General features: G+C 35.4%; 11 protein-coding genes across 18 annotated transcripts; 6 read left to right on the top strand and 5 right to left on the bottom strand.

Moving 5' to 3' along the window:
* Positions 1–89: 89 nt before the first annotated feature.
* Positions 90–1,500, bottom strand: LOC107265472 (phosphoglycerate mutase 1). The gene is made up of 3 exons (XM_015734953.2): positions 1,312–1,500; positions 588–1,085; positions 90–521 (listed from the first exon to the last, which is right to left on the bottom strand). Exons 1-3 carry the CDS (start codon positions 1,409–1,411, stop codon positions 355–357), a joined length of 765 nt encoding a protein of 254 aa, XP_015590439.1. The 5' UTR covers positions 1,412–1,500; the 3' UTR covers positions 90–354.
* Positions 1,501–1,596: 96 nt separating this feature from the next.
* On the top strand, positions 1,597–3,134 carry LOC107265470. Its single transcript, XM_015734950.2, has 3 exons — positions 1,597–2,119; positions 2,194–2,470; positions 2,546–3,134. The coding sequence occupies exons 1-3, from the start codon at positions 1,950–1,952 to the stop codon at positions 3,044–3,046; spliced, it is 948 nt and encodes a 315-aa protein (XP_015590436.1). The 5' UTR covers positions 1,597–1,949; the 3' UTR covers positions 3,047–3,134.
* LOC107265475 (histone RNA hairpin-binding protein) lies at positions 3,125–4,096 on the bottom strand. The gene is made up of 2 exons (XM_015734957.2): positions 3,570–4,096; positions 3,125–3,493 (listed from the first exon to the last, which is right to left on the bottom strand). The coding sequence occupies exons 1-2, from the start codon at positions 3,914–3,916 to the stop codon at positions 3,328–3,330; spliced, it is 513 nt and encodes a 170-aa protein (XP_015590443.1). The 5' UTR covers positions 3,917–4,096; the 3' UTR covers positions 3,125–3,327.
* Positions 4,097–4,147: 51 nt separating this feature from the next.
* LOC107265465 (X-ray repair cross-complementing protein 5) lies at positions 4,148–7,957 on the top strand. Of its 3 annotated transcripts, XM_015734945.2 has the most exons (14): positions 4,148–4,433; positions 4,802–5,091; positions 5,168–5,281; positions 5,366–5,586; positions 5,649–5,777; positions 5,864–5,942; positions 6,031–6,168; positions 6,246–6,417; positions 6,486–6,619; positions 6,686–6,829; positions 6,932–7,077; positions 7,159–7,404; positions 7,484–7,652; positions 7,729–7,957. In XM_015734945.2, exons 2-14 carry the CDS (start codon positions 5,071–5,073, stop codon positions 7,741–7,743), a joined length of 1,728 nt encoding a protein of 575 aa, XP_015590431.1. In that variant the 5' UTR covers positions 4,148–4,433; positions 4,802–5,070; the 3' UTR covers positions 7,744–7,957. The 3 variants fall into 3 exon arrangements, with proteins under 3 accessions (XP_015590431.1, XP_024938496.1, XP_015590432.1); XM_025082728.1 differs by lacking the exon at positions 4,148–4,433 and having other exon boundaries at positions 4,475–5,091; positions 7,729–7,834; XM_015734946.2 differs by lacking the exons at positions 4,148–4,433; positions 4,802–5,091; positions 5,168–5,281 and having other exon boundaries at positions 5,447–5,586; positions 5,649–5,760; positions 7,729–7,834.
* Positions 7,958–8,092: 135 nt separating this feature from the next.
* Positions 8,093–8,979, top strand: LOC107265476 (ragulator complex protein LAMTOR5). The gene is made up of 4 exons (XM_015734958.2): positions 8,093–8,288; positions 8,352–8,413; positions 8,487–8,601; positions 8,670–8,979. The coding sequence occupies exons 1-4, from the start codon at positions 8,254–8,256 to the stop codon at positions 8,731–8,733; spliced, it is 276 nt and encodes a 91-aa protein (XP_015590444.1). The 5' UTR covers positions 8,093–8,253; the 3' UTR covers positions 8,734–8,979.
* On the bottom strand, positions 8,946–11,337 carry LOC107265466 (protein RFT1 homolog). The gene is made up of 8 exons (XM_015734947.2): positions 11,197–11,337; positions 10,906–11,108; positions 10,634–10,820; positions 10,275–10,556; positions 10,084–10,215; positions 9,874–10,005; positions 9,298–9,798; positions 8,946–9,218 (listed from the first exon to the last, which is right to left on the bottom strand). The coding sequence occupies exons 1-8, from the start codon at positions 11,254–11,256 to the stop codon at positions 9,060–9,062; spliced, it is 1,656 nt and encodes a 551-aa protein (XP_015590433.1). The 5' UTR covers positions 11,257–11,337; the 3' UTR covers positions 8,946–9,059.
* A 468-nt stretch (positions 11,338–11,805) lies between these two features.
* LOC107265471 (S-adenosylmethionine mitochondrial carrier protein-like) lies at positions 11,806–14,642 on the top strand. 3 transcript variants are annotated; one of them, XM_025082736.1, is made up of 8 exons: positions 11,806–12,014; positions 12,096–12,252; positions 12,314–12,423; positions 12,490–12,730; positions 12,791–12,929; positions 12,996–13,057; positions 13,898–14,034; positions 14,103–14,216. In XM_025082736.1, the coding sequence occupies exons 1-7, from the start codon at positions 11,940–11,942 to the stop codon at positions 14,017–14,019; spliced, it is 906 nt and encodes a 301-aa protein (XP_024938504.1). In that variant the 5' UTR covers positions 11,806–11,939; the 3' UTR covers positions 14,020–14,034; positions 14,103–14,216. The 3 variants fall into 3 exon arrangements, with proteins under 3 accessions (XP_024938504.1, XP_015590438.2, XP_024938505.1); XM_015734952.2 differs by having other exon boundaries at positions 13,898–14,642; XM_025082737.1 differs by having other exon boundaries at positions 11,873–12,014; positions 12,350–12,423; positions 13,898–14,642.
* LOC107265473 (ras-related protein Rab-24) lies at positions 14,409–15,089 on the bottom strand. The gene is made up of 2 exons (XM_025082751.1): positions 14,743–15,089; positions 14,409–14,517 (listed from the first exon to the last, which is right to left on the bottom strand). Exons 1-2 carry the CDS (start codon positions 14,854–14,856, stop codon positions 14,425–14,427), a joined length of 207 nt encoding a protein of 68 aa, XP_024938519.1. The 5' UTR covers positions 14,857–15,089; the 3' UTR covers positions 14,409–14,424.
* On the top strand, positions 14,891–16,933 carry LOC107265469 (serine--tRNA ligase, mitochondrial). Its single transcript, XM_025082733.1, has 5 exons — positions 14,891–15,132; positions 15,246–15,476; positions 15,585–16,306; positions 16,372–16,539; positions 16,597–16,933. Exons 2-5 carry the CDS (start codon positions 15,402–15,404, stop codon positions 16,919–16,921), a joined length of 1,290 nt encoding a protein of 429 aa, XP_024938501.1. The 5' UTR covers positions 14,891–15,132; positions 15,246–15,401; the 3' UTR covers positions 16,922–16,933.
* A 284-nt stretch (positions 16,934–17,217) lies between these two features.
* Positions 17,218–20,377, bottom strand: LOC107265468 (protein krasavietz). The gene is made up of 8 exons (XM_015734948.2): positions 20,222–20,377; positions 19,275–19,346; positions 18,903–19,183; positions 18,519–18,823; positions 18,174–18,417; positions 17,876–18,095; positions 17,646–17,807; positions 17,218–17,551 (listed from the first exon to the last, which is right to left on the bottom strand). Exons 2-7 carry the CDS (start codon positions 19,333–19,335, stop codon positions 17,656–17,658), a joined length of 1,263 nt encoding a protein of 420 aa, XP_015590434.1. The 5' UTR covers positions 19,336–19,346; positions 20,222–20,377; the 3' UTR covers positions 17,218–17,551; positions 17,646–17,655.
* A 352-nt stretch (positions 20,378–20,729) lies between these two features.
* LOC107265461 lies at positions 20,730–27,670 on the top strand. 4 transcript variants are annotated; one of them, XM_015734933.2, is made up of 16 exons: positions 20,730–20,821; positions 21,349–21,434; positions 22,354–22,411; positions 22,478–22,752; positions 22,828–23,016; positions 23,092–23,224; positions 23,317–23,483; positions 23,656–24,996; positions 25,064–25,277; positions 25,360–25,530; positions 25,613–25,727; positions 25,798–25,985; positions 26,086–26,323; positions 26,435–26,601; positions 26,674–26,917; positions 27,014–27,670. In XM_015734933.2, exons 1-16 carry the CDS (start codon positions 20,819–20,821, stop codon positions 27,193–27,195), a joined length of 3,771 nt encoding a protein of 1,256 aa, XP_015590419.2. In that variant the 5' UTR covers positions 20,730–20,818; the 3' UTR covers positions 27,196–27,670. The 4 variants fall into 4 exon arrangements, with proteins under 4 accessions (XP_015590419.2, XP_015590416.1, XP_015590418.1 ...); XM_015734930.2 differs by lacking the exon at positions 20,730–20,821 and having other exon boundaries at positions 21,394–21,532; XM_015734932.2 differs by lacking the exons at positions 20,730–20,821; positions 21,349–21,434 and adding an exon at positions 21,711–21,964.
* Positions 27,671–27,738: the final 68 nt, after the last annotated feature.

Below are 27,738 nucleotides of genomic sequence, written 5' to 3'. Positions count from 1 at the left end.
ATCAGTACTACAAGAGCGTATTTTTTTAAGGATTATATAAGGATTATTGGAGAGAAAACGGAAGACACGTACACTTCAAATATAACATGTTAATTACATTTTCACTTTTATTCATTTGTTATGTCATTATTACATCGTGTGATCAATATTTCACAAGCTAACAGCTTTTATGAATAACGGTGTTGTGCTCTGTCATCTTTTTTGATCTTCTCAAGTTTAGTGTATTTACAATACAGAATCGGAAGAACACTGATGAACACTGATACGCAATAATGTGAATCGATGATTTATAAATAACTTTATGTATCCATACAAGGGGCACTCTAAAAATGCCACACAAATGTCTTTATTATTTCACTTAGCTTTACCCTGAGCTGCAACTGCAGCGATTGCTGCCTTGACTGTTTCCTCATCGCCCAAGAATTTCATGGATACTACTGGTTTTAAATTTTCATCCAGTTCGTATACAAATGGAATACCAGTTGGAAGATTTAATCCCATAATTTGCTCGTTACTCAATGCTAAAAAAACAATAATTATTACTCATTGAAATGCATATTTATAATTTTGTACTATAAATGACTTACAGTCAAGATGCTTAACTATTCCTCTCAAGCTATTTCCATGAGCAGCAATAATAATCTTCTTTCCCTCCTTAAGCTGTGGAATGATGGTATCGTTCCAATAAGGTAGGGTTCTCTCAATCGTCAACTTGAGGGACTCGAATTTTGGAAACTCTTCAGGTTTTGGCTCCTCAGCATATCTTGGATCTTTGACTATAGCTTCGTAAAACTTGTGATCTGGCTCCATAGGCGGTGGTGGTACATCGAAGGATCTTCTCCAGATCTGTACCTGCTCTTCTCCGTACTTGGCAGCAGTTTCCGCCTTATTCATTCCAGTAAGACCACCATAGTGTCTCTCATTGAGGCGCCACGTCTTTTTCACAGGAAGGTCCTCCTGACCAATTTCCTTAAGAATAGCTTGCAATGTATTTTGAGCACGTTTCAGCATAGACGTGTGACCGATGTCAAAAGTGTATCCTGCAGCTTTAAGAGCCTTTCCTGCAGCAACGGCTTCCTGCTTTCCTATATTAAATTATTTCCGCAATTATTTAATTCAGTTATAAGAAGTAATACTTCTGAAATATGTTATATCACATGTATCAAGACGATAATTGAGTCAGATAACAGTTTGTCAAAATTAAAATGATAAATATGACTCATTCTAAGTATCGGAATCCTGTGACCTTTTACCCTTGAGATCCTCATTGATCTTTAGTTCACGACACATAATGAATCGAGAAATTCATACCTTTCTCAGATAGATCCGCATCAAACCAGCCACAAAACAGATTCAATTGATTCCACTCGCTCTCGCCATGGCGAACCATCACAATCCTGTACTTGGACATATTTTTAATATAGAAACACGACAGATCTTGAGGAGACGACTTACGGCACTTGAATGGAGTAGTTCGTTCGATAGAATGACTGCGATGCTCGAACAATTCAAACGCCGACGCCGACGCCGCATCTTGGGGGTCCCCACTACTTGATACCGCCGCGCTCGATATTTTACCTCAAAGTAAAACTCGTGGAAATCTGAGATATACACGTGCTATTTGACAAAACGCAATCGTAGTCATTTTATTTTGTTTCCTTGTTTGCATTCTGTTATATCCTGAACTGGCAAGTAGGACGTCACAGAATAGTTTTTCCAATTCCGCTGTCTTTCGTGTGAAACAGATTCAAAGACTCGCGCTTCACGTTTCTCTCTATACATATTTTTATTTGCATTCGACTCGATTCACAAAACCTTTATCTCTTCTGTCAACTACGAGTGACTGGCTGTTTGTTTATAAGGGTCTTCAATTTTGACGTTTCCTCTCCGTTAGCCATTGATTTCTTCTGTGTTAGGGATCAAAACGTGATTGTGACATATAGTCAATTATGGAGTTACAGGAGAATTACGACGTTTCCAACTGTTTAAGCAGAAATTATTCCAAAGAGGATTCAACTTCGAATCTTGTCAGCATGATCACATCAAACTGGACAATTTCAAATAATCGACGATTTCAAGACTCAATTTCGGTTGTGCCTTTATCGCAAGCTGCAGAGAGGTAATTTATGCCAGTGAAATATAATGATTTACTTATAACTCTGAATAATCTTTGTTACAAACTTTTTTCAACAGGACTGATTTGGCTGACATGGTTTCTCCTGATAGTTGTATACAGTTACAGTCTTTAAGGAATCAGGATGAACCATGTACGATTGATATTGAGGTAACTGGTGGTCGAAAGATAGCACGAATTGCTGTGGTCTCTGAAGCATCGATTTTAGAATTTTATAAGCAATATGGGGAATATGCAGTTACTGCACTTGCTGAATTTATTGATGAGTTTGAAAACAACTTCAGTTATTTCGCTGAGGTAACAATAGAACCACCTTCTTCTGAAATAAAAATTAAGGTACATTGGCTCCATTGTAATTACATTCTAAATTGGTTGGAATTACTGGTATTTATATTTTTGTTCTATTTACAGTTTGCAAAAGTAAAAAGTAAAACATTGTTTTGGGTATATGGCATAAGATTAATTCTTACAGACCCTGTAACCAATAATGTACAAAAAACATTTGATTATGATGTAATTAATAGCTTTTTACAAAACACCAATGGGCTGACTACAAAAGGTGCAGAGATGGCAAAAAAATTATTACAAACGTTTGATACTCAAGGAAATGATATTACTGGAAATGATTTTAATCCATGTTTATTAAAGTTGTCAGAAACCAGTTTACAATCACAGATACCTAAACATCATAAATCATTAACGACAATAGAAAAGAGTACAATTAAAAGTGAAAGCATGGAAGAAGTAAATTGTGAAAATACCAATATCACAGATATTAGAACATATATTGATAATAAATTGTGTGATATGGAGAAAAGATTGATGCAGAGAATAGAGGTAATGGAACAGCACACAAATAAAAAACTGGACACTGTCTTACAACAGCTGGAAAAATTGACTACTCATAAGTAAAATGACTTAATGATAGCGTTGACAATTGTGTTAAGATTGCAATTGCACAGTTTCTGTATAAAAAGTATTAAATAATTCTTAAGCTGTATATAATCTTTATTTTCTGGTTTTTACAGTCTATGATTGTGACAAGTTCACATAGGATAATTCAGCGTTACAAAACTTACATAGTTGATAACTTTTTTGATGATTTATATAAGATAAATTATATTAATAAGTTCAGTTCAGTATATAAGTATGATCTTTTCATTCTCAGAATGAAATATCACAGATCTGTTGTGCTAAGGTGGCAAACTGCTTTCATTTTCACTGGTACTGCCACTATTTTCTGGAGGATCCCAAAAGTGTAGCTGTTTCCTCCACAGTTTGACCATACCGTCCCATCCTCTTCTACTGTACTTTGCATATTTTGGTGGTGTTTTTGGATGTTCAGCTGTACGTTCCTTTCTAAAATACATATCCACTATCATATACACTAATAACATTACGTTGTTCATTAACAAAAATATACATATAGGCATACTTGGGAACAGCATGAATATATCTGTCATATCCAATAGTATTTTTCCCATAATCTATTTCTTTTTGTCTACGTGCTAGCACTGCAGGATCTGTTTCATATTCAACTTCCTTTTTACCATTGCCAGAGGATAAGGTACTTGAACTCGAACTACTATTACGCCTATTTCGTGAAACCTTTTCATCCAATGATCCGATACTTCCTTCTCTCTGTCTTTTACGTATGTTGGATGCATCTTCTGGTTTATTTCTTGTAGTATTCAGGTACACAATGTCTTTGCGTTCATTTGTTTTTAAAGTAGATACATGCAGCTCTTCCCCGTTCAATGAACCATTTGTGCCATTTTCCATGGCTGGACCTAATTTCTTCTTCTTCTTTTATAATTTGGCACCAGTCGGGACTATAGTCCTTTACAAGCGGCCACAGAATTAGTTTATTGTAATTGGTGGGTTTCTATGGCAGGCCAGCACGAGTATCACGACGCCATGGTTGCTGAGGAGTCAAGGCGCCTCAACTAACCAGGGGGTCCATTGTGTAACTCAAATGTAGTGAAAATACGAAAAGTGAATAGCTGTTAGCCAATCGTTGTGCTTGTCTTCTTTTTGAACCTAACACGCGATTGGCTAACAGCTATTCACTTTTCGTATTTTCGCTCTACATTTCAGTTTCTCATTACCGCCAGACCTGTATATCTATAAGACCGTGATCTTGAGCAATTGTATCAGACTTCTTTGTCAGGAAAAGAACATTTTCGTCGGTTGTCAGCTCCAGACAAGTTTTGTTTTATTTTACTAAATTTTTGTTGAAACACGAGCAACACTTAAACGTTAAAAACACCGCGTCTTATAATCTCCGTGATCCATAAATGTAATATAAAATAATCAATTCGCTTTATACTTTCGATGCAAATTAATAATTACTATCTTAATTATAATTACTACAATTACATAAAATGATCATTACTTTTCTAATGAAATTTTAAAGAGACGTTGAAATCTACTTGTTGGTTAACAAATGAGTACACAAAAATGATTCTTTTAGCGCGCTTTTGGTTAAAGCGTCAAGCCGTTTCTTGCCACTCAGGCGGCATCTTTACTAGTTTTTCAAATCTATTCAAATCGAACATTTCAATTCCCGTTTATGGGTTTCAGCCTTTTATGTTTTTCTCAATATTTTCTTTGTCAATTATCCTCTTTTCGTTTCGCTAATAAATCGAAATTTCCTGTTGCTCTCAGAATCCCGTAGCACGGTCTTACGTAGTACACTGTTCACGAGATACCAATTCATAGTGTTTGATACTGGTTCATATTGGTTCAAATTGTCATACTTCGTGAACACACTGGCGGACACTATCCCTCAACGAAGTTTATTAATAATTTTGACTTTCTGGCACTTGGCCTCCTGCAAGGACACAAATTCGATTAAGATTAAGGAGAAGAGTCCTGACTTGCAAGTACAAGAGTTCCATTCAATTGCTTAGGATTCAATTTAGGTGTTTAATAATATGCCTCCTAAAGCAACAAAGGTTTGGTGTTATATTTGGATAAAATGATTTGTATTTGTATTTATATTGCTGATATTACTATTCAAATATTTATTAGGAATTACGTGTATTCGTGATCAATGTTGGATCCGGCACTCGCAACATTGATGATTTCCAAAAATTATATCTAGATAAAGCAAAATATATACTGAAACGTTGTATAGAAAAAAAAGTAAGTATTTAAATTTAATAACAAAACCAAGAAAGTCAACATAATTTTCCTTACAACATTGCTGATTTCTTTTGCTATTTCCAGATATTTTTGGATCCAAAACATGAAATTGGCCTTGTGGTACTAGGTACCGATGTTACTGAAAACGATTTGGAATTTGATAATATCCATCAAGTCACAGAAAATATACAAGTTCCAACATGGACTTTAGTCAAACATGTAACAAATTTGCAAGCAACAGCTTCTTCATCCAATTGGATAAAGGCAATTTATGTAGCATTAAAGATTCTTGACAGAGGATTTGTGTAAGGATATTATGATGTGTAATTCATAGTGTTTATCATATTCTATTTCATACTATTTCTAGGGAAAAGTCATGTGTTCAAACATTAATGCTGTTAAATGATTTTAACGAAGAGCCAACTGTCATTGAAGAATTCGATGTAAATGAAGTTGCAAACGAGATACGTGAGCGTGATGTTAGATTTATTCCTATGTAATATATTGGAATTTCTACATGTAATTTTTATACATATTTCTTCAGATAGCAACCACAAATTCATTATTGATTAATGTTTACAGTGGAGAACGTGACATTTCACAAAACTCTTTGTCTGCAATGAATTCAAGCGAGAAATTTGTCATGAAACTCTGTGAAAAGGTTTTTCTTTTCTTTTTTTTTTTTAAATGTATTGCATATCGTGAATAACTTTCATAATTTAGTATGCCACTTACCACTTCTTTTGTAGACTGACAATCAATATTTTACACTGGATGATGCAGTTCAACAAACATCTTTCTACAGACAGCGACCCACAAAACCAATAGGATGGGGAACTACTTTAGATTTTGCGGGTTTCAAAATTCCAATTGCAAAGTACCTGAAGGTAAATAAATAAACTGAACGGATATTACTAAATTAATATCTTAGATCAGGACAGACTAATATTATTTTTGCTCATAGGTAACAAATTCTTGGAAATTGCCTACATGGAAAAAATTGGTAAAATCTGATTATAATAAGGAAGTTAAAGTAAATAGAGTACATCAATATACAGATCGATACAGAGAATCTCATACTTTCGAGAATATTATATCTGGATACATGTATGGTGGTGTCTTTGTTCCTTATACAGGTATGTGTTTATTATTTATTTAGAGTAGCAAACTCTTCAGATGATGCAGATACGTACAATTCTTAAAGATACCACCAAGACTGAGGCGGAATATAAAAGTGGTGAAAAGAGCTTCATAATCCGTAACTTTGCAAAGAGAAATGAGGTTTACCTGGATCTGTGGACTGGTAATGGTTCATATGTTGTTGTACCTTCAGGCCAGGTAAAGGGATTTTGATACCCTGTAATAATGTATTCATATTCTAACTAACAATTTGACCCAAACTAGGAGGCGATCAGGCCATTCTATTCATTAGTGCAGGCCATGGTGGATGAAGATATGGTAGCCATCGTCAGGAAAGTCCACTATTCAAACCTTGCACCAAGAATGGGTATTCTGTTTCCATATATCAATGTCCTCGATCAACCCGGGGTATGGTGTATACTCATTACATTATTGTCTATAGACTCATTTTATTCTCTTCTTACTACCTTGATGAACATTATTTTATTAGATACTTTTTTACTGATCTAGTGCCTCGTGTTCGTCGAAATGATATTCACAGAAGACAGATGTTTGTTGCATCGAATGCCAATGAATTCTCTTGTAAAACAATTGTCGAAGGAACAAGATGAAGCCATCGATGGATTCATAGATTCGATGACATTACCAGAATCTAGGTGAACAAATCACCTGCATAAATTCATTTTTTGCTGAATTAACTTTTTATCAAAAGTTCATTGCTCTTTTCAATACTCCAGGTGCGCCAGTGATTCTGATGAAATTGAGAAAACATTTGATGCCGGAACTGTACATAATCCTGGGATTCAGCACGTGTGGAATGTACTTTCCCGTCGTGCATTAAATCCAGATAGTGAAATACCTCCAATGGAGTCATACCTCTCTAAATTAGTTATGACACCAGCACCATTGAAAGAAAAAAGTTTGCCTTATTTGAAAAAAATAGAGAAGTTATTCCAGTGGAAAGATACATACGAGACTAAAAAGTACCTTTTTTTTCTATTTCTGTAAGACAGTGAGTTTTTTATTAATGTTTCTAATTTCTACCTTCTCTAAATCCAACAGTAAATTAAATGACAAAAAAGAGACAGATGTAAAAGAGACTAAAGAGAAGTTGCAAGATGATTCAAAAGCAGGAAGCAAAAATATAGCAGAAGACGCTCCTGAGGTACAAGAAACAATGGATGCAGAGCTTTCGCAGCAATTTATTGATGATGTAGATTTGGATAATTTGGTATGACGTGTGATTTCAAATTTAACAGGATCTTCATATTGTTTATTACACAAATAATATTAATTTTTTTTTCTAGGCTATGAACATGTGATTCCTCAGGTTTGCTCTTCAAATTTAATGATATATGTAGAGCTGTAATCAGCAGCCCGTATTTTTATGAAAAATGTATTCAGTTCATTTTACATTGTCATAGATAGCACTTCTATTTTTATTTCTATACGTCTTTCAATGTTTATTATGTAAACATTAATGTGATAATGTGATGTATGTTATTATTTTTTTATTCAATAAATATGTAATTTGTATTTTTTAACATTGTGATGACTTTAATCCAAAGTAATCTTCGTATCCGGAACCAGTATGCAAACAGATAGGCAATCTGCCAATATGTAGTATTGAAGCTGTAGTGTGATGTAGTGGTTGCTAATAAATTCGCTGCTAAACATGTCACCGTTAAATTAATTTCGTGTACCGTACGCTTAGGATCTTGTACTCGTGATATCAAGCATAGCAAGCATATCAAGCATTTGTTATTAGTCCTGAATTTTGATAACGAATAACAACGTTTGTAGTTTCCAAATAGTTTAATAAATCTAGGAAAATGGAACGTAACTTGGAAAAAACCATGGATGATGTGTAAGATGAAATATTAGGTTATGTTTCATGTTGTTTTTATTATTTTGAAGATTTATTTTTTAGGATCAACACTGAGGGGGTTATCGGCTGCATTTTGGCGGATCACCAGGGTTTGTGTTTAGGAGGTAAATTATGTCTAAACGTGGGTTCAATGATATAAAGTAATACTTCAAATTCAAAATCAAATTATTGTTCCAGCCAAAGGTAAAGCATCAGGAGATAGTGCTGGATTAATAGCTGCTATAGCTGATCAAGCTGCAAAACTGGAACCTGGATCAAAATCACCTATTATTTATCTACAGAATGATACAAGGTAATTCATGGTGTTCTGGTAATGGAGATGATTGGAGGTACTGGGTAAATACAAAGAATAATTTTTAGACAATGTCTCATCCATCGTCAAGGGCCTGTTGTTGCTGCAATTTACAAACAGGTTTCATCTTAGAATCCCATGTAATTCAAGATGCATTGTAAAGAGCAATTGCTGTAATTGAAATTTTTTACACTTGGTTCTGAGAACCTGCCTAGCATTCAACTAATAATCTTAAGTTGTTAGTTATGCAATAAGGGTAACAGTCCCAGTATGCATAACATTTTCTGTATATTATAGTCATTCATATTTCTAAAAATTGATAATGGAAGATGAAGAACTAGAGGTTACGTAAAATAAAGATAATTATTAACGTGTTTACAAGTGTATATATAACTCAATAATGATTTCAATGACACATTGTATTCTGAATAAATTCCAAACATTAAGAATATTTAAGGTCAGTCGCTTTTCTTGTGTCTGTCTCTTCTTTCATGCCACTTGCTTGCACCAAGCTTGATCAACTCTTGGTTTTCATACATCCAGGAACCCAATACCACTAAGAATGATATTAATCCAATAAGGAAGTGCATGAACTTTTCATCAGGAAAGAAGTATACCTGGAAAAAGAGGGAAATGATATCTACAAGTATTTTATACCCCAAAAATAGAAAAAAAAAATACAAAATAGTTCCATACGTGCGAAACTTTGGTAATAAGTGCTGCTATAATCAAAGATGCAGTAAAGACTGGTTTTGGCACAAGTCCTCGAAGAGGACGATATACAGTGTCGCGATGTCGCCTATTAATGAACGTCATTGAATGTAAAATCCGCAGGCCCATATTAACACAGTTGCCCAGGATAAAACCAACTGGACCTAGCCAAGTTGCAAATACGTAAGATGCACAGAGGAAAGCAATCGATTCGTAGATCATTATGAGGTTGCTCTTATTAATCGTAGCACTATCGGCTGTAGCATTGGTATAACATTCTGTGACGCCATTTATACCAAGCAATAAAACAGCTAGACAATGCGTTCTAAGCAGAAGCACTGGTAAGTATGATGTTAATTTTGAACCACCATACATCCACAGTAGCAGCGACGAGTAAGATTGTCCGAAGACAAGTACAACCAATCCTATTGAAGTTACAACTGAGCATAATTGTGTCAAAACATTGACGCTCTCTTGTATTTTACTCTAAAAATTATAAAATAAATAATTACAAAGAAACACTGAGTTATACGAGTTTCAAAAAATCCTTGGCATACATACTGAATTCTGATCGGAAAGTGGTTTATCTCGTCTAACCATCTGAGTGAAATAAAAATACCCACTTTCTTCTATGGGACGGAAGATAAATCTAGCTGCTAATGAGCCTAGATTGTTAACAACTTCATATGTTCCCTGTAATTGAAGATATTAATTTAAATTGTTTAAAAGAAATACAATTTGGACATGAATATCTAAAATTGTATCCATTACCTGTTCAGCAAATGTTAATACCGGAATGACAGTCATGATTAATCTTTCACCCTCTGTTAAAATTTGTTTTAATATACCTTGTCTAAAGAAACTCCATGTTAACACGGATAGTTTCTTATCCAAGTAAGAATCCTGCAAAACACCGTACGTGAATGCTACAGCGAATTTAAACGAAATGTTGACTTACGTACGTTATTTCTTAGCTGACCAGGTAAAAAGTCCGATACAGACTCGAATGGAAATTCTTTAGAGACGATTTCGTCGCTACTGTCTCTCAGGGACATCTTTCTTCTTGGCTTAAATTTTAATCGTTGGATGTAGTAGTGGAAATAAATGTAATGACTAGTCGTGTAAAATATAGCAGCAACTAACTGAGCCACACCAAATGCAAACAGAGCATTTTCTGGTCGATAAAGAATCAAAGGTACAAAAGTCATGGTACGGATGGCTATCATGATACTATCCAAAACAATCTGAAATAGTGTAATCAAAATTTAAAGCTCTTAGGCATTATCTACTATTATACATTTTATAAACATTAAATTCTTACTTTTAATCTAACAAAGAGAAATGCACTGGCAATCAGTTGAATCACCAGTGAGCACAGTTCAATTATGCATGAGACAGCTACTGCACAAACAGCAAATGTGTAGTATGGGGGCAGAGTTTCAGCAGTTGTTAGCAAAAAAAGCCATATGTAGCCAAATATTACAGACATAGTGACACATATGGGAACACTGAAAATTATTTCAGTTATATTATAAGATCCATGTCTTGGAGTACTATCCTTTAGATATCCTTTTCTTAAGTTTCAATACTAACGTCACCCATAGTAAATTGACAACTTGTGCCCAATTGTGATCTGCAGTGTTGGTCAAGCATGCTTTCATAAATGGTTCACGTGAGAGAAACAATATCATAGACTCCAAAAGAAGGAGTCTTACATTCATTACACCTAAGACAGCCTGACCAACGTGACGTACCACGAAGGCATTTAAAACGAATGTTACACATCGACATAGTACCTGGAAATATAACAGAGAATGAGGAGTATGTTTTTGCTCTACAAAATGAGCCAGCAAAACTTCATCAAAGTCAAGTACACAGCATTACCTGAAAGATTATATTGAAGCTAGCATTTTCCAAGCTGCTTTTTAAAATGTCTTGTGCCATTTATAAACGTGTTTCTATTTACTCTATGAAATGATGCTCTAGAAACATTCAAAGTGATTAAACGTTATATAAGGACAATTCGCCAGCTAAGACGATAATGCGTTCATTCTTTGCTCAATCTCGTGCAGCTTGTCAACCAAGTGAAATGCATTGAGATACCCGGATCTCGTGTCACTAATTCGTTCATAGTGCATCTTCGGGAAGATTCACGATACAATTGCCACGTAATCAAGTCATTCTTCATTGGGAGTTCTGCCAAACACTGAAACACCAAGTTTTTTTCCGTAACGCGTGAACTCGAGGTGGCTTTGCCAAATTATGACAGGCGACGTGATATACCTTAGGACAGTCGAAACCTGCGGATATGTTCCGTCGAAATTACAAAGGGACCTGTGTGATTACACACATAGTATAATAATAATGAAAACTAACGTGGTCCTCGACATAAGTGAGCACGCGCATTAATCTTTAAAATTCTTCACGTTTTCAATGGTTATCAATGGAATTCAGGACGTAAAACACGTTGCGATGGTCTGCACGAGTCTTCTGCACTTTCATCTAGATTTTCATTAACTTTCGCGATGACGATTCATCCGGTTATTGCACTACGTCGAGAAGCTACTATTGCATTTCAATTATGATAAAAGTTTCATCAGTATATTCGATGTACGTATAGTGTTTAAATGGGTATGTTTCACGAGCAAACAACAGGGCCGATGGCCGAACAGGCAAGAAACATCTTACTTTCATCTTTAATCGTACGTATAATGGATTCCATAGTTATAAACGATTTACTCTGTATTAGCTTCGAGCTTATTACTTTTCTATTATTCTTTTAGTCAGGTGGAGTGGCTGGTATGGTATGTGACTTATTACTCTTTCCCCTGGATACTCTAAAGACTCGTCTACAGAGCCAACATGGATTCACCGAGTCTGGTGGTTTTAAAAAACTCTATCGAGGTGTAGCACCGGTTATGATAGGATCTGCACCTTCAGGTAACCTATTTTACCGTTACAATATTCGGTGTATTCTGCATAGATTGATATTGCTTCCTAGCGGCTTTTTTTTTCATCGCCTATGATGGAACTAAAGAAATTCTGCAGCCACTTACGCCACCACAGTATCATGCGATTGTACATGCAGGAGCAGCGTCCGTTGGTGAATTGGTAAGATAAAATTGTTGTTATGGTAGGAAGTCTATAGTGCAAAATAATTAGTGGAATTCACTTTAGGTTGCATGCTCAATTCGGGTACCTATGGAGGTAATTAAACAAAGGAAACAGGCGTTGCTAACGGATACTGCTAGAATGGGTTTGCGAATGCTTTACAGAGGATATGGGAGTACTGTATTGCGCGATTTGCCCTTTACACTTGTTCAAATGCCTCTCTGGGAATATCTAAAACTTTACTGGAAACGGCACGTATCTCATGAGTGCACACCTTTGGCGGGAGCTATCTGCGGTGCTGCATCGGGTAATTATATATGGTTTGCCATTTAAAAACATGATACTAATTCAGATTCATATCTAACAGTTACAATATCTGCGGCTGTCACTACGCCCCTTGATGTGGCCAAAACAAGAATTATGTTGTCATGCTCTTCACTTATGAAAGATGAGATTAAAATATCCACAATGTTGAAGGAGGTCTATCGAGAAGCTGGTTTTAAAGGGTAATAATGCACTTGTTAGAAAATTTAAGTTCCAGGAATCCTTGAGTAACAAGAAATCTTTTTCAGATTGTTTGCTGGGTTTTCACTGAGAGTCTCTGGCTTCACTTTGGGTGGCTTTTTATTTTTTGGTATTTATGAATGGGTGAAGGAATTGTGTTCTATAACTTTTCCATACATATCTTCATCTAGATAGCATTTGAATGAAAAGATACTTTTTTGTCAAAGTACAATGTGTTTACGCGAGTTGGATAACTATCCTAATTGAAAATTCTAGTCACAAGATGAGTAAAATTTGAAGCACATATTATAATCAAAAAATATATACATAACTTGCGCTCAAAAATACAATTAAAACATCAATACAAGAATTTGTAAAATATTGCTTACCATAAGTGAAGGAGTAAAATTACAATTGATCTCTGGAATCCTCTTCTCGAAATCGCTCTACTATTGTGTTAAGTTACATTCGTCTAGCTCGACCAATCTACTGTCAGAGATGGCTACATTAGGAAATTTAATGTGCATATTGTCAAAGCTTATTTCTCTGTATGTATTTCAGAGACACAATTATACTTGTTAATTTAATAATTTAGTCCGCTATGACAGTAAAATTATTCAGACTAATGTGACATACCACGAATGAGAAACGATGTTGAAAATACGGGATCTGGAGTTGCGAATACCATTACCAAGCGTAATGTAATCCTGACAGCCAGCTAATTATACCATTGAATAATACAGGCGTTGTTGAAGCCACGATCATTTAAAACTCCACAATTATCGAATTAAGCTACTTTAGTTGATATGAGTCCATTTTTTATTAGTGATTCTCAATTGATTTTTCACAATGTCCTTATTCGAGCACAGCAACTGTCAATCACTTTTCTTAACTGAGTATCACGTGAGGGAGGAACTCTGCTATAAAAGTCAAGTTTCATCACAAGTGTTTTTTCATTTTGTTATAATAGGGAGCAACAACGAAATCTTCTGGGTTCTGTTGATAATTCGAAAGATTCTTCTTCTAATTTCTTTATGTTGTTTGGGTTCGATACAAAATCCTGTGCGATTTCTTGAAATAGTTCCGCTATAAAAAGAAGAATTACATGTATGTAGAGTATCAAGTACACAAAAAATAAATATAATTCTTACCAATATTCTCGCCTGTTTTGCTAGATGTTACAAAAAACTTGGATTGTATGCCATCAGCAAATCTCTGAATTACTTCAATATCTGGACAAGCTTGTTTATCTTCTGACAATACATCTTTTTTTGTTGCACAAAGGTAAACCTTACAATCTTGTTCAATACTTCTCAATTCCCTCATCCAAAATTTAGCTTTGTTCCATGAATGAAGATTGGTAACATCATAGCAAACTATTGCAGCCTTAGCACCACGATAATACATTTTCACCATTGCTTCATATCTACATACAAGTGTATTAGCAAAGTAATCATATGAATCATACACATAAAGTTTACAGTCAATAGGAATAATTTACCTTTCACTACCAGCAGTATCCCATATACCGAGTACAAACTTTCTACCACCAACCTCCATTTGCTTAGCTGCGAAAGCAGCTCCGATGGTCTACAATTAAAAATGTTGCGTTTTTTTATTTAAGCACCAAGAATTCTTAATGTAAATTGCATTTTCATTGTTCCATCATTTTTGTATTAGAACACCTTAATTTAATAAAGTTTCATTGTACTGAATTACATAAATAATTGCCAATCATTCTATCCACTTTACATTTTTCTTTTATGTAATATTATTTCAGTTAAAAGTATGACTGTCGAGTTTATACTCGCTTACATTCTGATAAGACAAATGTTCGTTGAATCTGTCATTTACAAACCGCTCCAGCAAGCTTGTCTTTCCCACAGCTTCATGTCCTAGCATGACAACTTTTAAGTCTACCTTGTTCATCTTCTCTGAACTCTCCAGGACTCGCCGGATTTCTCTTGACAAGGAGTAGTCAGTCAATATAAGTGATTTTCAACAACTGGAAGATACAAGTAGATAGGACGAGCCTTGTCAAATATGAACAACTCCTAGTATATGCATTCCATATGAATCATCCTGGTGGGATGTATCGTTTTGTCTTCTGCTAGTAAACTATCCCAGATGGAATGCCAGCCATGAGAGATAAATAAACGTTTTCTTGTCACCCTTTATTCATATCAAATTATCTCAGTCATGTTGGTAATGTAACGTAATACACATATTACGTGTTCAAATTCCATCATCATCAAATATTCGATCCACTTTAATAACGAATTTTTAATCTTCTTAACAATTTTGTATTTTACGAATAGAATGAGGCAAAATCTGTATAAAGTTCCAAAAACAGATTTTTCAAGTAAAACACTGCAGTCTGCCGTGATACTGATCATGCAGTTGCATCCTCGAGACACATTTGTTTTACTGTATCTTGAACAGTAACAGAATTGCATTCTTGCATACAACAATAGATGTGTTATATCATGAATCTTAGACCTAAATTATTTGCTTTCTCTCTAATAAAGAGATTCTCCACTCAAGTTCAGGTAAGTTAGTGAATCTAACCTCCCTGTCACCACTGTTTTCATGAATATGAATATTTGCTGAGTACTTTATGATTATTACTTCATTTTAAATATGATTTTCATTTTCAGACAAAGGCTGCTTCATTGATTATCTCAAAACATTGTATGCCAGAGCCTGAGTATAATATTGAATATTTGTGTAATGAGAAAAACAGAGATGCAATTCTTAACAATATCATGAAAAGAAAGGGTGTTGGTGATATAGATAAAGTTCTTGAACTTTCTAAGAAGTTAGATTCAAAGAACGAGCTCCTTTTAGAATTGAGCAAAATTCCAAACTGCACAGATCCCCAGGTGTTGGAATATGGTGACGAACCTCAGATACTGAAAATCTCTGGATCGGAAAGAAAGTTTGACTTCAAACCACAGGAATTCTCAGTACTTGCAGGAAAGCTCAAATTGTTAAGAACTGAAAATTTAGGACCTTTTGCAGGACACAAAAGTTACATATTATTAGGAGATTTAGCAGAACTGGAACAAGCCTTAATTCATTACAGCATAAGAAAATTAATGGTGTCTGGTTTCAAACTTGTATCCGTACCTGATATTCTGCCTACAGCAGTTATAGAACGATGTGGCCTGATCGTTAATAATGAAAGAACCTTAGTCTATACCCTAGATCCATGTTATGGAGATAAATTGGGTCTTTCTGGTACGGCTGAAATGTCTTTAGCAAATAAGCTAACTAATACTGTTCTGTCACAAGAAAAGTTACCCCTAAAATTAGCAGCAGTGAGTAGATGCTTCAGAGCAGAGACATCAAAAGCAGCCGAGGAGAGAGGAATATATAGGTAATCTTAAAAACTATAGTTGTCATTTACCGCATTTCTAAAATATGTAAACTTATTAATTCTAGAGTTCATCAATTTACAAAGGTTGAAATGTTCGCCTGTTCCGAACAAGAGAAATCCTCAGATTTCTTATCCGAGATACAGTCCATTCAGGAGGATATGTTTACTGATTTGAACTTGCACTTTAAAGTGTTGGATATGCCACCATATGAACTAGGAGCTCCAGCGTACAGGTATAGCATATTTTCTACACTGGTTTATTTTATAATACATAATATTTATGGTTGTAGGAAACTAGATATCGAGGGCTGGATGCCAGGACGAGGAATATTTGGTGAACTGTCCAGTTGCAGCAATTGTACTGATTATCAATCGAGGCGTTTAAATATTAAATACAAAACAAAAAATGGTGAAACAATGCACGTGCATACGCTTAACGGAACCGCGTGTGCGATACCACGAATGTTAATAGCAATTTGTGAAACGCATCAGACCAAAGATGGTAATATTAAAGTGCCCTCGAAACTCGTCCCATACATGAAGGGTAAAACGATTATAGAGAAACAACCGATTGCTGACACGCGAACTTACAAATATAAACCAAAAATAAATTGAATAAGAAAAATATGACTTGAGATTTTATTGACGACAAAAGCATATTGTTAATAAAGGTTAATTGTGCGACAGAGTGAATAGATTTATGAAGATTGAGAAGTAGATCTGTTCACTCGTCGAGGAATAAATGCGGAATGATTCTGATGAAAACTGCAAGAGTTAAACATCACCTGACAGTATATTTTCTACAAACTAATACAATTATCGTACAAAGTAAGACAGGGTTCCGAAAGTTGTACGTACACAGGGATAAAGTTCGTTTTTATAATAATTTTTTTTTTGTTATTCTGTATATATTTTGTAGCGGAGTTATAAAAATGTAACACAAAATATTTTTTCTTAAAGTAATACAATTTAGAGACATTACAATTCATCTCCCGTGCTAATTGGTTGTTAGTCATTTCGATCCTTTTTTATTAACAATTTGACCATAAATTTTTCCTGTACCTGTCCTGACACATTGTGTCCCGTACTGATTCTAAGTTTTCCGTTTGTATTTTTTGCTTTTTATTTCGTTTCGAAAAACCCCTACACCGATTTTTACAGATTAGATCGCTTTCTGCTTGAGAGCTTCAAAATTTTCGACAGAATACTGACGTAGTGTGTTCTGGCAATGTTGTTTGAATGTATCTAGAATCAAACAGTTTGCATTCGTATTTTCCTTTAATATCCCGAAATCTTTTACTACCTGAACAAACGTCAGTTTCAATCTTCATCCGTTTACCTTGATAATTTTAATCCTCTTCCTCTCCGGATTCCGATTCCTCCTCGGCGTTCTGCAGCCACTCAATGAATTTTTTCATTTGGTCCAAAAAGAGCATTTTCCCCTTTACAGAGTGCCCCTCCTTGTACCACTTCAAGATCACTTCCTCCGACACAACATCCGCTGCAACAAAAAGTAATCAATTAATATCTTCAATTCCGCTGGTTAAATGTTTTAAAGTAAATACGTACTTTTATAGAAGAGCAAGACAATCTTCTGGAAGACTTTCATAAAGTTCATGTTCTCGTAGCAGAATTCCTGGACCTTTAGGATGAGGGCGAGTTCAGATCTGGCAGTTGATGTAAAAGCACCAAATAGCGGAGTGTAGATCTTTAAGTGTTTCAAAGCTTGCTCGGCAACAAGTTCTTCCTTCTTGTTCCATTCAGCTTGGCCCATAACTACTCCCCAAATCTGCAAAATGAAATGTATATAAATAAGAGTCGAAGGGATTTCCTCGGGAGTTCCCATTTTAACCATTAAAATACTAACAAGGCCGATGACTTCATGTTCAGGAATGCCATTCCGCTGGGCCATTTCCTTAAGGTCGAGCACGATATCTTTGATAGGTCGATTATCTGCTAGATCATCCAGAAGAAGTTGTTGCAGATCGCGCTTAGCCTCTTGGCTGGCTTGGGCTTTGTGCAATTTGACAATGTCAGCCAAACCGATTGCTTCAAAAATCGAGCGGAAATACTCCTCTGTCCTCTTGTTAGGTGGGACGAATTCCATTAACCTATTACGTGGGTATTGTTACCGGTTAATATTTTTGTTTGTAAATGATAAAACTAAAGGATGCTCGATGTGACAAGTAGTTTTACTCAAATCGCATATTACCTTCCTTCAATACCACCACGTTTCAAAGCTGTCATAAGACTGGGTAATCCCTTCTCCTGCTTCCAAGTAACAAAGACTTCCATTAAGAAATCCAGGGCCAGATTATCTTTAACAAGGTGTTCGTTAATTAAAACGGATAGGACAGTTGGCGGGACCGAGCCGTTTGAGATCCATAGAGCTGTCATTCGTGCTAACTTGATCCTTTCCTTTGGCGTAAATCCTTTCATGAAAACTAGCACTTTCTTCATCTCTTCTTCAAACATCTTCTCCAAGTATTTGTATCGACGCATCAACTTGATGAAGACCTGTTTTACACAATGTCAAGCATCAGTTTAATTCTAGACTGCTTGAGACACAGCTAGGGCAGGACAAGAGAGTATTTACCTGCTCAAAATTTTTCATTGAGTCCATATCCTCAGGTTGTTCAAATACGCAAGCGGTAGTTTTGACTGGTTTATCTCCATCTTGGGCAATGGAGCCACCTGGCACCAAGAGGCCACCGGCAATTAAAATGTCAAAAAGGGCCTCTCCATACCGACGGTAGTCCAATTTGGAACCAGCCGTATCCAAATACTTGGAGATTGCTTCTAGGTCGTTACTAGCCTTCTCCAGGCCAAGCAAAACGGCATCTCGAAAGCCAGTCGGGTCATACTTCTCTTTTTCATCTAGTATGGTGGTGAATTTATTTGTTTTTAATTAGTGTTTTGAAAAATTGCACCATAAATATCTATGTAATAATTATTTCTTAATAAGTACCTCTTTTTCTGGTCTTTATACGTTGACCTGACAACACTGGCTTTTCTATTTTTTGACTCATACAACACCCTTCTGAAATACCAAAAACAAATACAAAATTACAATTCATTGACATTTTCTATAATTTTCAAACAATGAAAGTGTTATACCATGATCAAGACTAGGCTTTATGTATAACAAACTTGTGGCCTTGTGCTATTGGTTGTAAGATGAATTAAACCGTAACTAAAATGTCGTAGAGAAATAGATTTTGGAGTAAAATAGAAGTTAGCGATACTTGACAATAAAAATACTGCTTCTTTGCCTAAGAGATAATTAAATATAGTTTTATCAATTAAAAAGTCAATCAATATTATGTAGCAAGTTTTCCTCGTTAACTAAATCTTATGTATTCACTTCAATCACCATAACAAAAAAAAACCCAAAAAATTGAAAACGGACGCGTAAATATCAAAAATTACAGTATCCAATAAGAATTTAATAAGATGTGTAAAATTTCGAGGGGTTACATAAAAACCAGATCTTAACAATTGCAAAATTGATCTTGTCCCAAACATGCAGTTAGACAAGTCATGTAAAATACGTATTGGACCAAAGGAGTCGCGCATTAGCGGTATCTAATACCCAACGGCGTGCAAATTGATGGTACTGACACTTGACCTTAAATGCTGGAAAACTTTCACCTTTGGAAAAAGCGTAACACGTTACATGTACCTGTAACACGATGTTAGAACTAAGGCTCTTGGTCTTATTCAATCGACAGACTTTTATAGAGTTTGAGGAAACAGGCGCGCAATTAGGCTCGCTTCTGCTAAGGTTAAGGTTGCGCTCGGAAACCACGATGGCCGAAGTCCCAGAACTTTCAGTATTCGTAAAGTTTCAATAGGCTGCTTCTCCAAAATACTAGGATCTGTGGAAAATGTTTATATTCTTTTGTGATTACTTACTTGAATGCACGTACAACCGTAGAACAGCTCCTTTCCAGGTGTGTACAAGTGATGCGAGGTGCTCCAAGGAGAACTGTGGGCACTTGGGGTCAGCGGAACGAAGAAATAATAAAATGGAAACGGAAAACGACGGCCGCTCGCGCAGAATTCCTTGTGCGCAGTCGCTGCCGGAAAAGATGCTCTGAATATTGAGAATCAAACTCGATTTAAAGGACATGCGATGCTCATCTTTGGGAAGATGTTTTCAAAAATGCATTAGCTCCGAGCTCGTTCGAAAAAGAGGATTTATAAACATTACATTGAAAATTTGCTTATTAAATGGATTTCACGTCGCCAGATGGTGCTAAGTAATAATGTGAATCACGGTCTTGTATACAGATCTGGGCACTTAGGCGAAAAACGCGTAACCATAAGGTGGCCACTACCCCAAGAGGCGTTAGTGTTGAAAGAGCCTATACGTGGTAGCACTACGCGTGCGCAATTATCTCTTTCTTAAATACGTAACCTGCAGCTTTGTTCGTAATGTGTAATATACCGTGATTGGAATTGAAAGAAGCAACAATGACCAGAAAGTGCATCATGCCTGCTTGAATCACAATGGTAGGAATTTGCATTTAAAAATCTCACAGGAGTTACTACAAAGTTACTACACAAGCAAAAATGGACTGTATACGTTAGTATATCTCCAGTGAAAAATTTTTCATTGAAAATTCCTACAGTCAAACCGGAGAAAGTCTTTTTATAAAGAGAATTGGACCTTGTGGAACCAATTTCATATAGTGATGCAACACAAATTCAACAAGTGCAAAAGAGAGAAAATATTTAACTATTGAACTTAGCTAGGAAAAAAATTATATCATGCAGATATTTCACTTTTTGTACTTGTCGAGAGGTATTTTCAAGTTAAAAGTTTTCAGTTAATACACAATTATACCATCATTCAATTTTCATGACTTTTAGGTGAACTGGTCCATTTAACTTTAGTTTTTTAAATCATCAATTCTTTATTTGTCTAACTTATGAAAATTTTATTTAATTGGCATCGCATCGGTTTTTTGTGTAACTTTCCTTTTGAATCGGCGATAAGAGGGTGCAGTGAATTTACGGATGCGCATGCGCTGTTTCAGCTGGCTTCTTCGACACTAGTGCTTGCGGGCAAAACCGTCCACGTTACGGTTACAAGCAGTTACAAGCTACAACGTGGTGAGGATAGGTAAATGCCCAGACCTGTATACAAGAACAAAAAATCTACACTTTATATTTTTGTCTTTAATATTAACGATATTATTTTATAACAAATTGAAGTTGTGTGTAAGTTTGTTTTTTTGTATTTTTAACATAATATACACTAATATAGGTCCAGTTGACGTGTTTTACACAAAGAATCAGAAATTTAGAAAATCATTTAATTTAATGGAAATTTAAATAGGGAAAAGGTAGTAGTGCATTATTGAAGAAAAATATTGTTTTACATTATATCCTTATTACTTGCCAGCTTAAAAACAGTTGTATATTTGATCGCAATTGACTAGCCAATCTATCGAGTTTCAAGTTCTGCGCAAATGCAAACGCTGCTTCTTTGATTAAATTTTGAGTTTTGTCTTAATGGTCGTGATCAGCTTCTGTGGTGATTTTAAGATTCCTCATTATTTATTGTTCATATACCCTATATTTAGATAGCCAAGTGGTTTATGCATATCAATTATACAATAAATGATATTTTGAATTACGCGAGAGTATTCTGTGAGTACTTTTACTTACTATAAAATGTGGCAACATTCAGCCGTTTCTTTGTTCATGAGATCGCGGTAGTTTAGATGAATAGTGTAGTCAGCGTCAAGGCACGTGTTTAGAAACCTGAACTCTAACGAAGTTATCATTCGTTATAGTCTACTAAGAAAATATTCTGCCCGCAATAAGATACATTAAAAGAATCGAAATAACGATTTACAATCCAGTAGTACCCCGCGTGGTCTTAGGATCTAAAAAGCAAGTAGAAATCTCAGTTTGATATATAATTTTTTACACAATTTAGAAGACTAATTATCTTATTATATAAGTAAGTAGAAAAATCAATTCGATGTATAATTTTTTAAACAATTTAGAGGACTAATTTTTTTCTATATACTTAGAATGACTGAACAAGGATTCAAATTGTTTGTGAACAATTTGCCAGCTGAATTACAAGAGGTATATTTTTGAAAAATGTTTTGGACCCTTTGCTAATATTCTGTTAAATTTTATTCATATTTCCAGGATGGCATTAAAGCAATTTTTAATGACTACGGAGAAGTCAGTGCATTATTATGTCCTAGTGAAGCAGACTATGCTTTTGTATCTTATAAAACCTATGCAGAAGCTTATAAAGCCTTAATACATCTAAATGAAAAACCTCCATTGTACATGAATGTTTCCTTTACTAAAAAAAGAGAAAGTGCACCGATACGACAATTTAGAAATGATATTGAAAATGCCAATCTTGTTGTAAACCCTGAAACCTATCAAGATCCTAGATACAACAACAAACCAGAGTAAGTAGAACTAATTAATGTTCTGTGTATAAAAAAAATTGTATATATTAAATAATGAAATATTTTTTAATGTAGGTATATTTCCCTGGGACGTGGTAAATTGATATCTGGATATGTTCCAAAACCAGTACCACTACCACAACATTATGTTACTGATTATAATTCAGATAACGAGCCACTCTATCCACCGTATGTTGATCCGTCTATGTATAATCCATATGATGATGTGGATCCTTTTAATGATACAAATATCATGTGGAGCAGGTGTGTTAAGGAAAAAACTTGAACAGACTTTTTACGTTTGTGGAAGTTTTAATGTTTTTTTTTTGTTTCTGTCAGAGGTCACGTTTTAACAACGATTGATGGAAGAAGACACGTTCGAATGGGTCGTGGTTATACTGCTTATGAATTGCCAAAACCTCGTACACGAAAAAACGAAGATATTGATAAATTATATGAGAAACGTATTGCTGTAGGTTGAGTTAATTTTTTTTTTTTAAATATCACATTGAATTTAAATATATGTATAATCTTGACCAAGAATGTAAATAATATAATATGTAGGAGGCATACGAGTATGGCATCAACAACTTGAAGGATGATATAGGCAATTGCGAATACTGTGCAAAGCCAAGCAAAACGAACTGCGGTCGTTGCGGTGCATTTTACTGTAGCAAAGAATGCCAAAGATCTGATTGGCTTCGTCATAGAAATGATTGTCAAGCCATGCCGTTAGTATATTTTATTTATCCTTTTCACAAAAGTATTTGTTAATTATTAACTCGGGAATGATCACACCAAATTTGTTCTCTATTTGAAGGGCATTAAGTTGAGATGTATCAGACACCTCCCGGGTTAAAGTCGTTTATATTAGATTTTTACATTATATTTCTTTTTTTATAGACCTTTGACAAGGTGTGTTGACTCTAGTTCTATCTCACGGTCGAGTAGCGACGATATTCCAGTTTCCAAGCAGGAAACTTCTAGCAAGGGTCTATTTACTCTTCGACGACCAAAGAGAGAATCTACACTCAATGCCACTGCATCCTGCGAGAGGGTTACACGAAATGAGAATCTCGATAATATGCATACTAAACAACTTGCATCGTCAGCAGGACCGGCTGGTGATCAGAGTAATCGTACGCCGACGGAATCACAAGTATTATCAAAGAGCAGCAACGAAATTCATGAATCACACGACAAGATAACAGTAAAAACGACGCAACCAGCTGTTGCTTCTTCCTCACAGGAGACAATAGCTGCTGTTGATTTACAAAACAGTAATGGTGCTATTAAGAAAACTAGGACTTGCGCGAAAATTCCCTTTAATAACAATTTGAGAACGCAGAACAAGTTACCTGGTTCACAACCGCAATTTAATCACCCGACTCAATTGTTTGAACCGACGCGTCCACGACAAAATGGAATAAGCAACCAGAATGATTCTCGACCAGAAGCAAAGTCTATCGTTAATAATGTCTCTGATTTTGACTTGTCCTTCAAAAGAAGGATTCAATTCCTCCCGAAGGACGTATTCAATGAAATCAAAATCACAAGATCCCTGCCGAGTGACGGTGGTCTATATTGGGTGCAAAAACTGAGTGATACTGAAAAACTAGAGAATATCACAGCGCATTTGAATAGTCACGCTAGCACTTGGCCGTATATGCAGCCAATTGTTGGGAACATGTACGCAGCACTTTACGATAGCAAATGGTACAGAGTAACTGTGCAATCTTTAAAACCTTTTAAATCATTGTGCATTGATTACGGATATGAATACGAAAAAGAGAGCACTGATTTACGTGCAATGAAAAAATATATAAATGTTCCTGGTCTCTCAGAAAAGATTTCCATCCATTCTGACTCACCTGCGTGGTACAAGAGTCTTGGTCCAGGCAGTGTGATATCCGTGAAGCCAGTATCTGGTGCTATGAGAAGCGAAGATCAAGCTCAGGATGCTATTATCGTCGAAGTCAAACCGGATGATCCTATTGTGGTAAACCAGCAAGAATCCGTTATCGAAAAACCTCCAATGAAACAGGGCAATATAAAACCAAAGTTCAAGAGTATTGTTAATGAACTCCGTGCTAATGAAACAGGCGTCATTCAATTTGTCGCCGAGACGAGCACTGCCATTCAATCTGCAACAATGCTCATTGAACGTTTCGGACAAGTTTTTGAAAACGTCATGTTAAAGTTGAGTGAACGTTGTGTTACATTACAAGAGGATTCCAATTATCGGTAAGATCTTCCTTTCTTCGTTTTTAATCAAGAGTATGGATATTATCATAAAAGATTATCATTTTAGTCCTGAAGTCGATGATCTTGTTTGTGCCAACCGGGACGACGATGAGTGGTTCCGTGGACGTGTGTTGGTACCAGGATCATCTGTCAGAGTCCTTTCTGTCGATGAGGCCAAAGTGATGACCGTCCCAAAAGTTTATCGTCTTCCTGAAGAATTCATTGATCAAGTCACCTTCGGGGTCCAATGCAAGTTGGTAGAACGAAAGACTCCATTCGAGGTGAAATGTTTTGAAACATTTGAATTATGTGGACTAGCAATTCTTTATTACTAAAAATGACAGTGCGTTTCTCAACCTTAAGGTGGGGGAGAGTTACCGTATCGAGGTCATTAACGTCAATAAAAATGGCGAGAAAACAGAAGTGGAGATATCCATACAGGACGTTGAACCGGTCAAGGCATTGATAACTGAATGGGTCGCTGTTCCAGAACAGATGGGAATATTAAATGCTCCTTTGAAAAGTGGATCAGAGGTAACGACCGTCTATTCTATCATTTATCAGTGATATCGATTGCTTTTATTTAATAGAGGTCATTATCAACACTTCATTCCAGGTTTATTTATCCGCCGTTGTTAGTCATTACAACTTCCATGCGTGTAGCTTAGTTCCTGAGGAAATGGAACGTATGAAACGACTAAAATTAGATGTCAATAAAGATGCTCAGACTGGTGAATAGATCTGTAGAATAATAATAATTGATGATTGCAGAACTTATATCTTTAATTCCCTTTCGTTCAGCACAACCATTGACAGAAATACCGGTTCTTGGACAAATGGTCAGCTCTAAGTTCGCAGATGAAAATTATTACCGTGCTATGGTACAAAAGATCCAAGGTGACAAAATTGGTGTTGTCTATGTCGATTTCGGAAATCGTGAATACACCACTTTGGGGAATCTTAAAGTATTGAGGGATGACTTGAAAAGGGTATGTATGAATTTTTAACCGTGGAACAAATCTTTAAGTAATTATCCAACTCTTAATCATCAGGTACGCGATTAAGTTTCATTAAATTACCTGATTTTAGGAACCAGCTGGTTGTACCAAAATGACTCTCAAGGATGTACCAAGAGATGTGGCGATGACAAAAGAAGTGCACGAATTATTAAATAATCTAATGATTACCGAAATTGGATTAATGTGCACATTCGATGGTATACCTTCTACGGATGGCGTCGTTCTGCATCTGCCAGATGGCACGAGTGTCAATGATGAAGTAAAGGAAATGCTAACACCCTCTCATAAGAAACCAGCCAAAGAAGAAGGTACATTGAATTATTTATATTTTACCTAATCATATATCTTTTCACGTATTTCTGATTCACTTAATTTCAATGAGATAAAATTCTTCTATCAAAATTGTTACGGTACCAAAGACAAGGTGATCTTTATGGAAAATGACTTGGACGTCACTAATTTGGGCGCAATCGGTGATACCATAATAGCTGAGGTGGTTAGCGTTAAGCAAGTTGGAATTTGTTATCTGGTATGTGCACCAGACGAACAAGCCATAGTACATATAGTTAAAGTTTTAACACCCTTGGTAAGTGTAATTCCAGTAAGTAATTTAAACGTTTTGGGTTTGTTAGTTGACAAACATAAATTTCGTATACAGATGAATGCACATTGTCAAGCAGTACAAGAGCCGTACATTCCTCGTAAAAATGAACTGTGCCTTGCAATGTACGATAACAATTGGTATCGTGCGTTGTGCGTCGATCCATTAGTAACTCCCAACACCATTTTAGTGTTTTACGTTGACTTTGGAAATTCAGAGTATGTAGAACACAAGAATATAAGACCTATGGTTAAGGACTTCATGACGCCACCGGCGTTGATCAATATTTGCACCGTGACCAGTTCGTATTCTTCTTCATATTAACATATTTAACATCAACGTGGAAACGTGAGCTTGTCGAATCTTATAAATTATTTTCTTTTTTTCCTTTTTGCAGATTTGTGCCCACCAGGTAAAGACGAACTTCCGCCGAACGTGGCCGCAAGGGTCCAGTCTTTAGTGCAGGAGAATACTCAAGCCACAATAAAGATAATAAAGAAATCAGCACCTGGGGAATACGAGGTAGAGCTGCCTACCGTACGCGCCATTTTGATTACAGAAGGATTATTAAAGTCTTAAAAATATTACGTGACGAAGAAGTATTTCTTGGGATTTTACTTTTAATTCGAATTGCTCAGTAATTTTTGCTTAGTTTATCAGAGAGATTATGAAACATCGTTTAGAATATACAATGATTATCTGATTAGTTGAAATTCAATAGATATGTATACATATATAAAAGTTTCTATATTTTAAGCAATAAGAATTTATATTTGTTAAAAATCAAAGTTATATGTACTTACGTTAATTTTATTCGACAGTATATGCATTACTAAATTGACAAGGATCAAAGGTTAATTTCGTACTTTAATTTTAATTTTAATCTTATGTGGTAAAATCATGTTTATTTTAGTAAGTCAATTGCTACAGCTAACTAAATATGTTAATAAGATTCATTCTGTGGATACTATTTTTCGAAACCAAAGCTTTTAAGTATCAAAGACTAGACCTTAAGTCGTGTAATAAGAATAAAAATTATTGTTCAAATGAAAAAGTTCCGTATGTCTAAACAATCCTCTTCCCGGGGTTATTTGAAAATCAAAATGTATACATATGTATATG

Source organism: Cephus cinctus, unplaced genomic scaffold, assembly GCF_000341935.2.
Source record: "Cephus cinctus unplaced genomic scaffold, Ccin1 Ccin1_scaffold0225, whole genome shotgun sequence".
In the NCBI taxonomy this organism is placed as follows: Eukaryota; Metazoa; Arthropoda; class Insecta; order Hymenoptera; family Cephidae; genus Cephus; species Cephus cinctus.
This window is presented reverse-complemented; position numbering and strand designations above follow the sequence as displayed.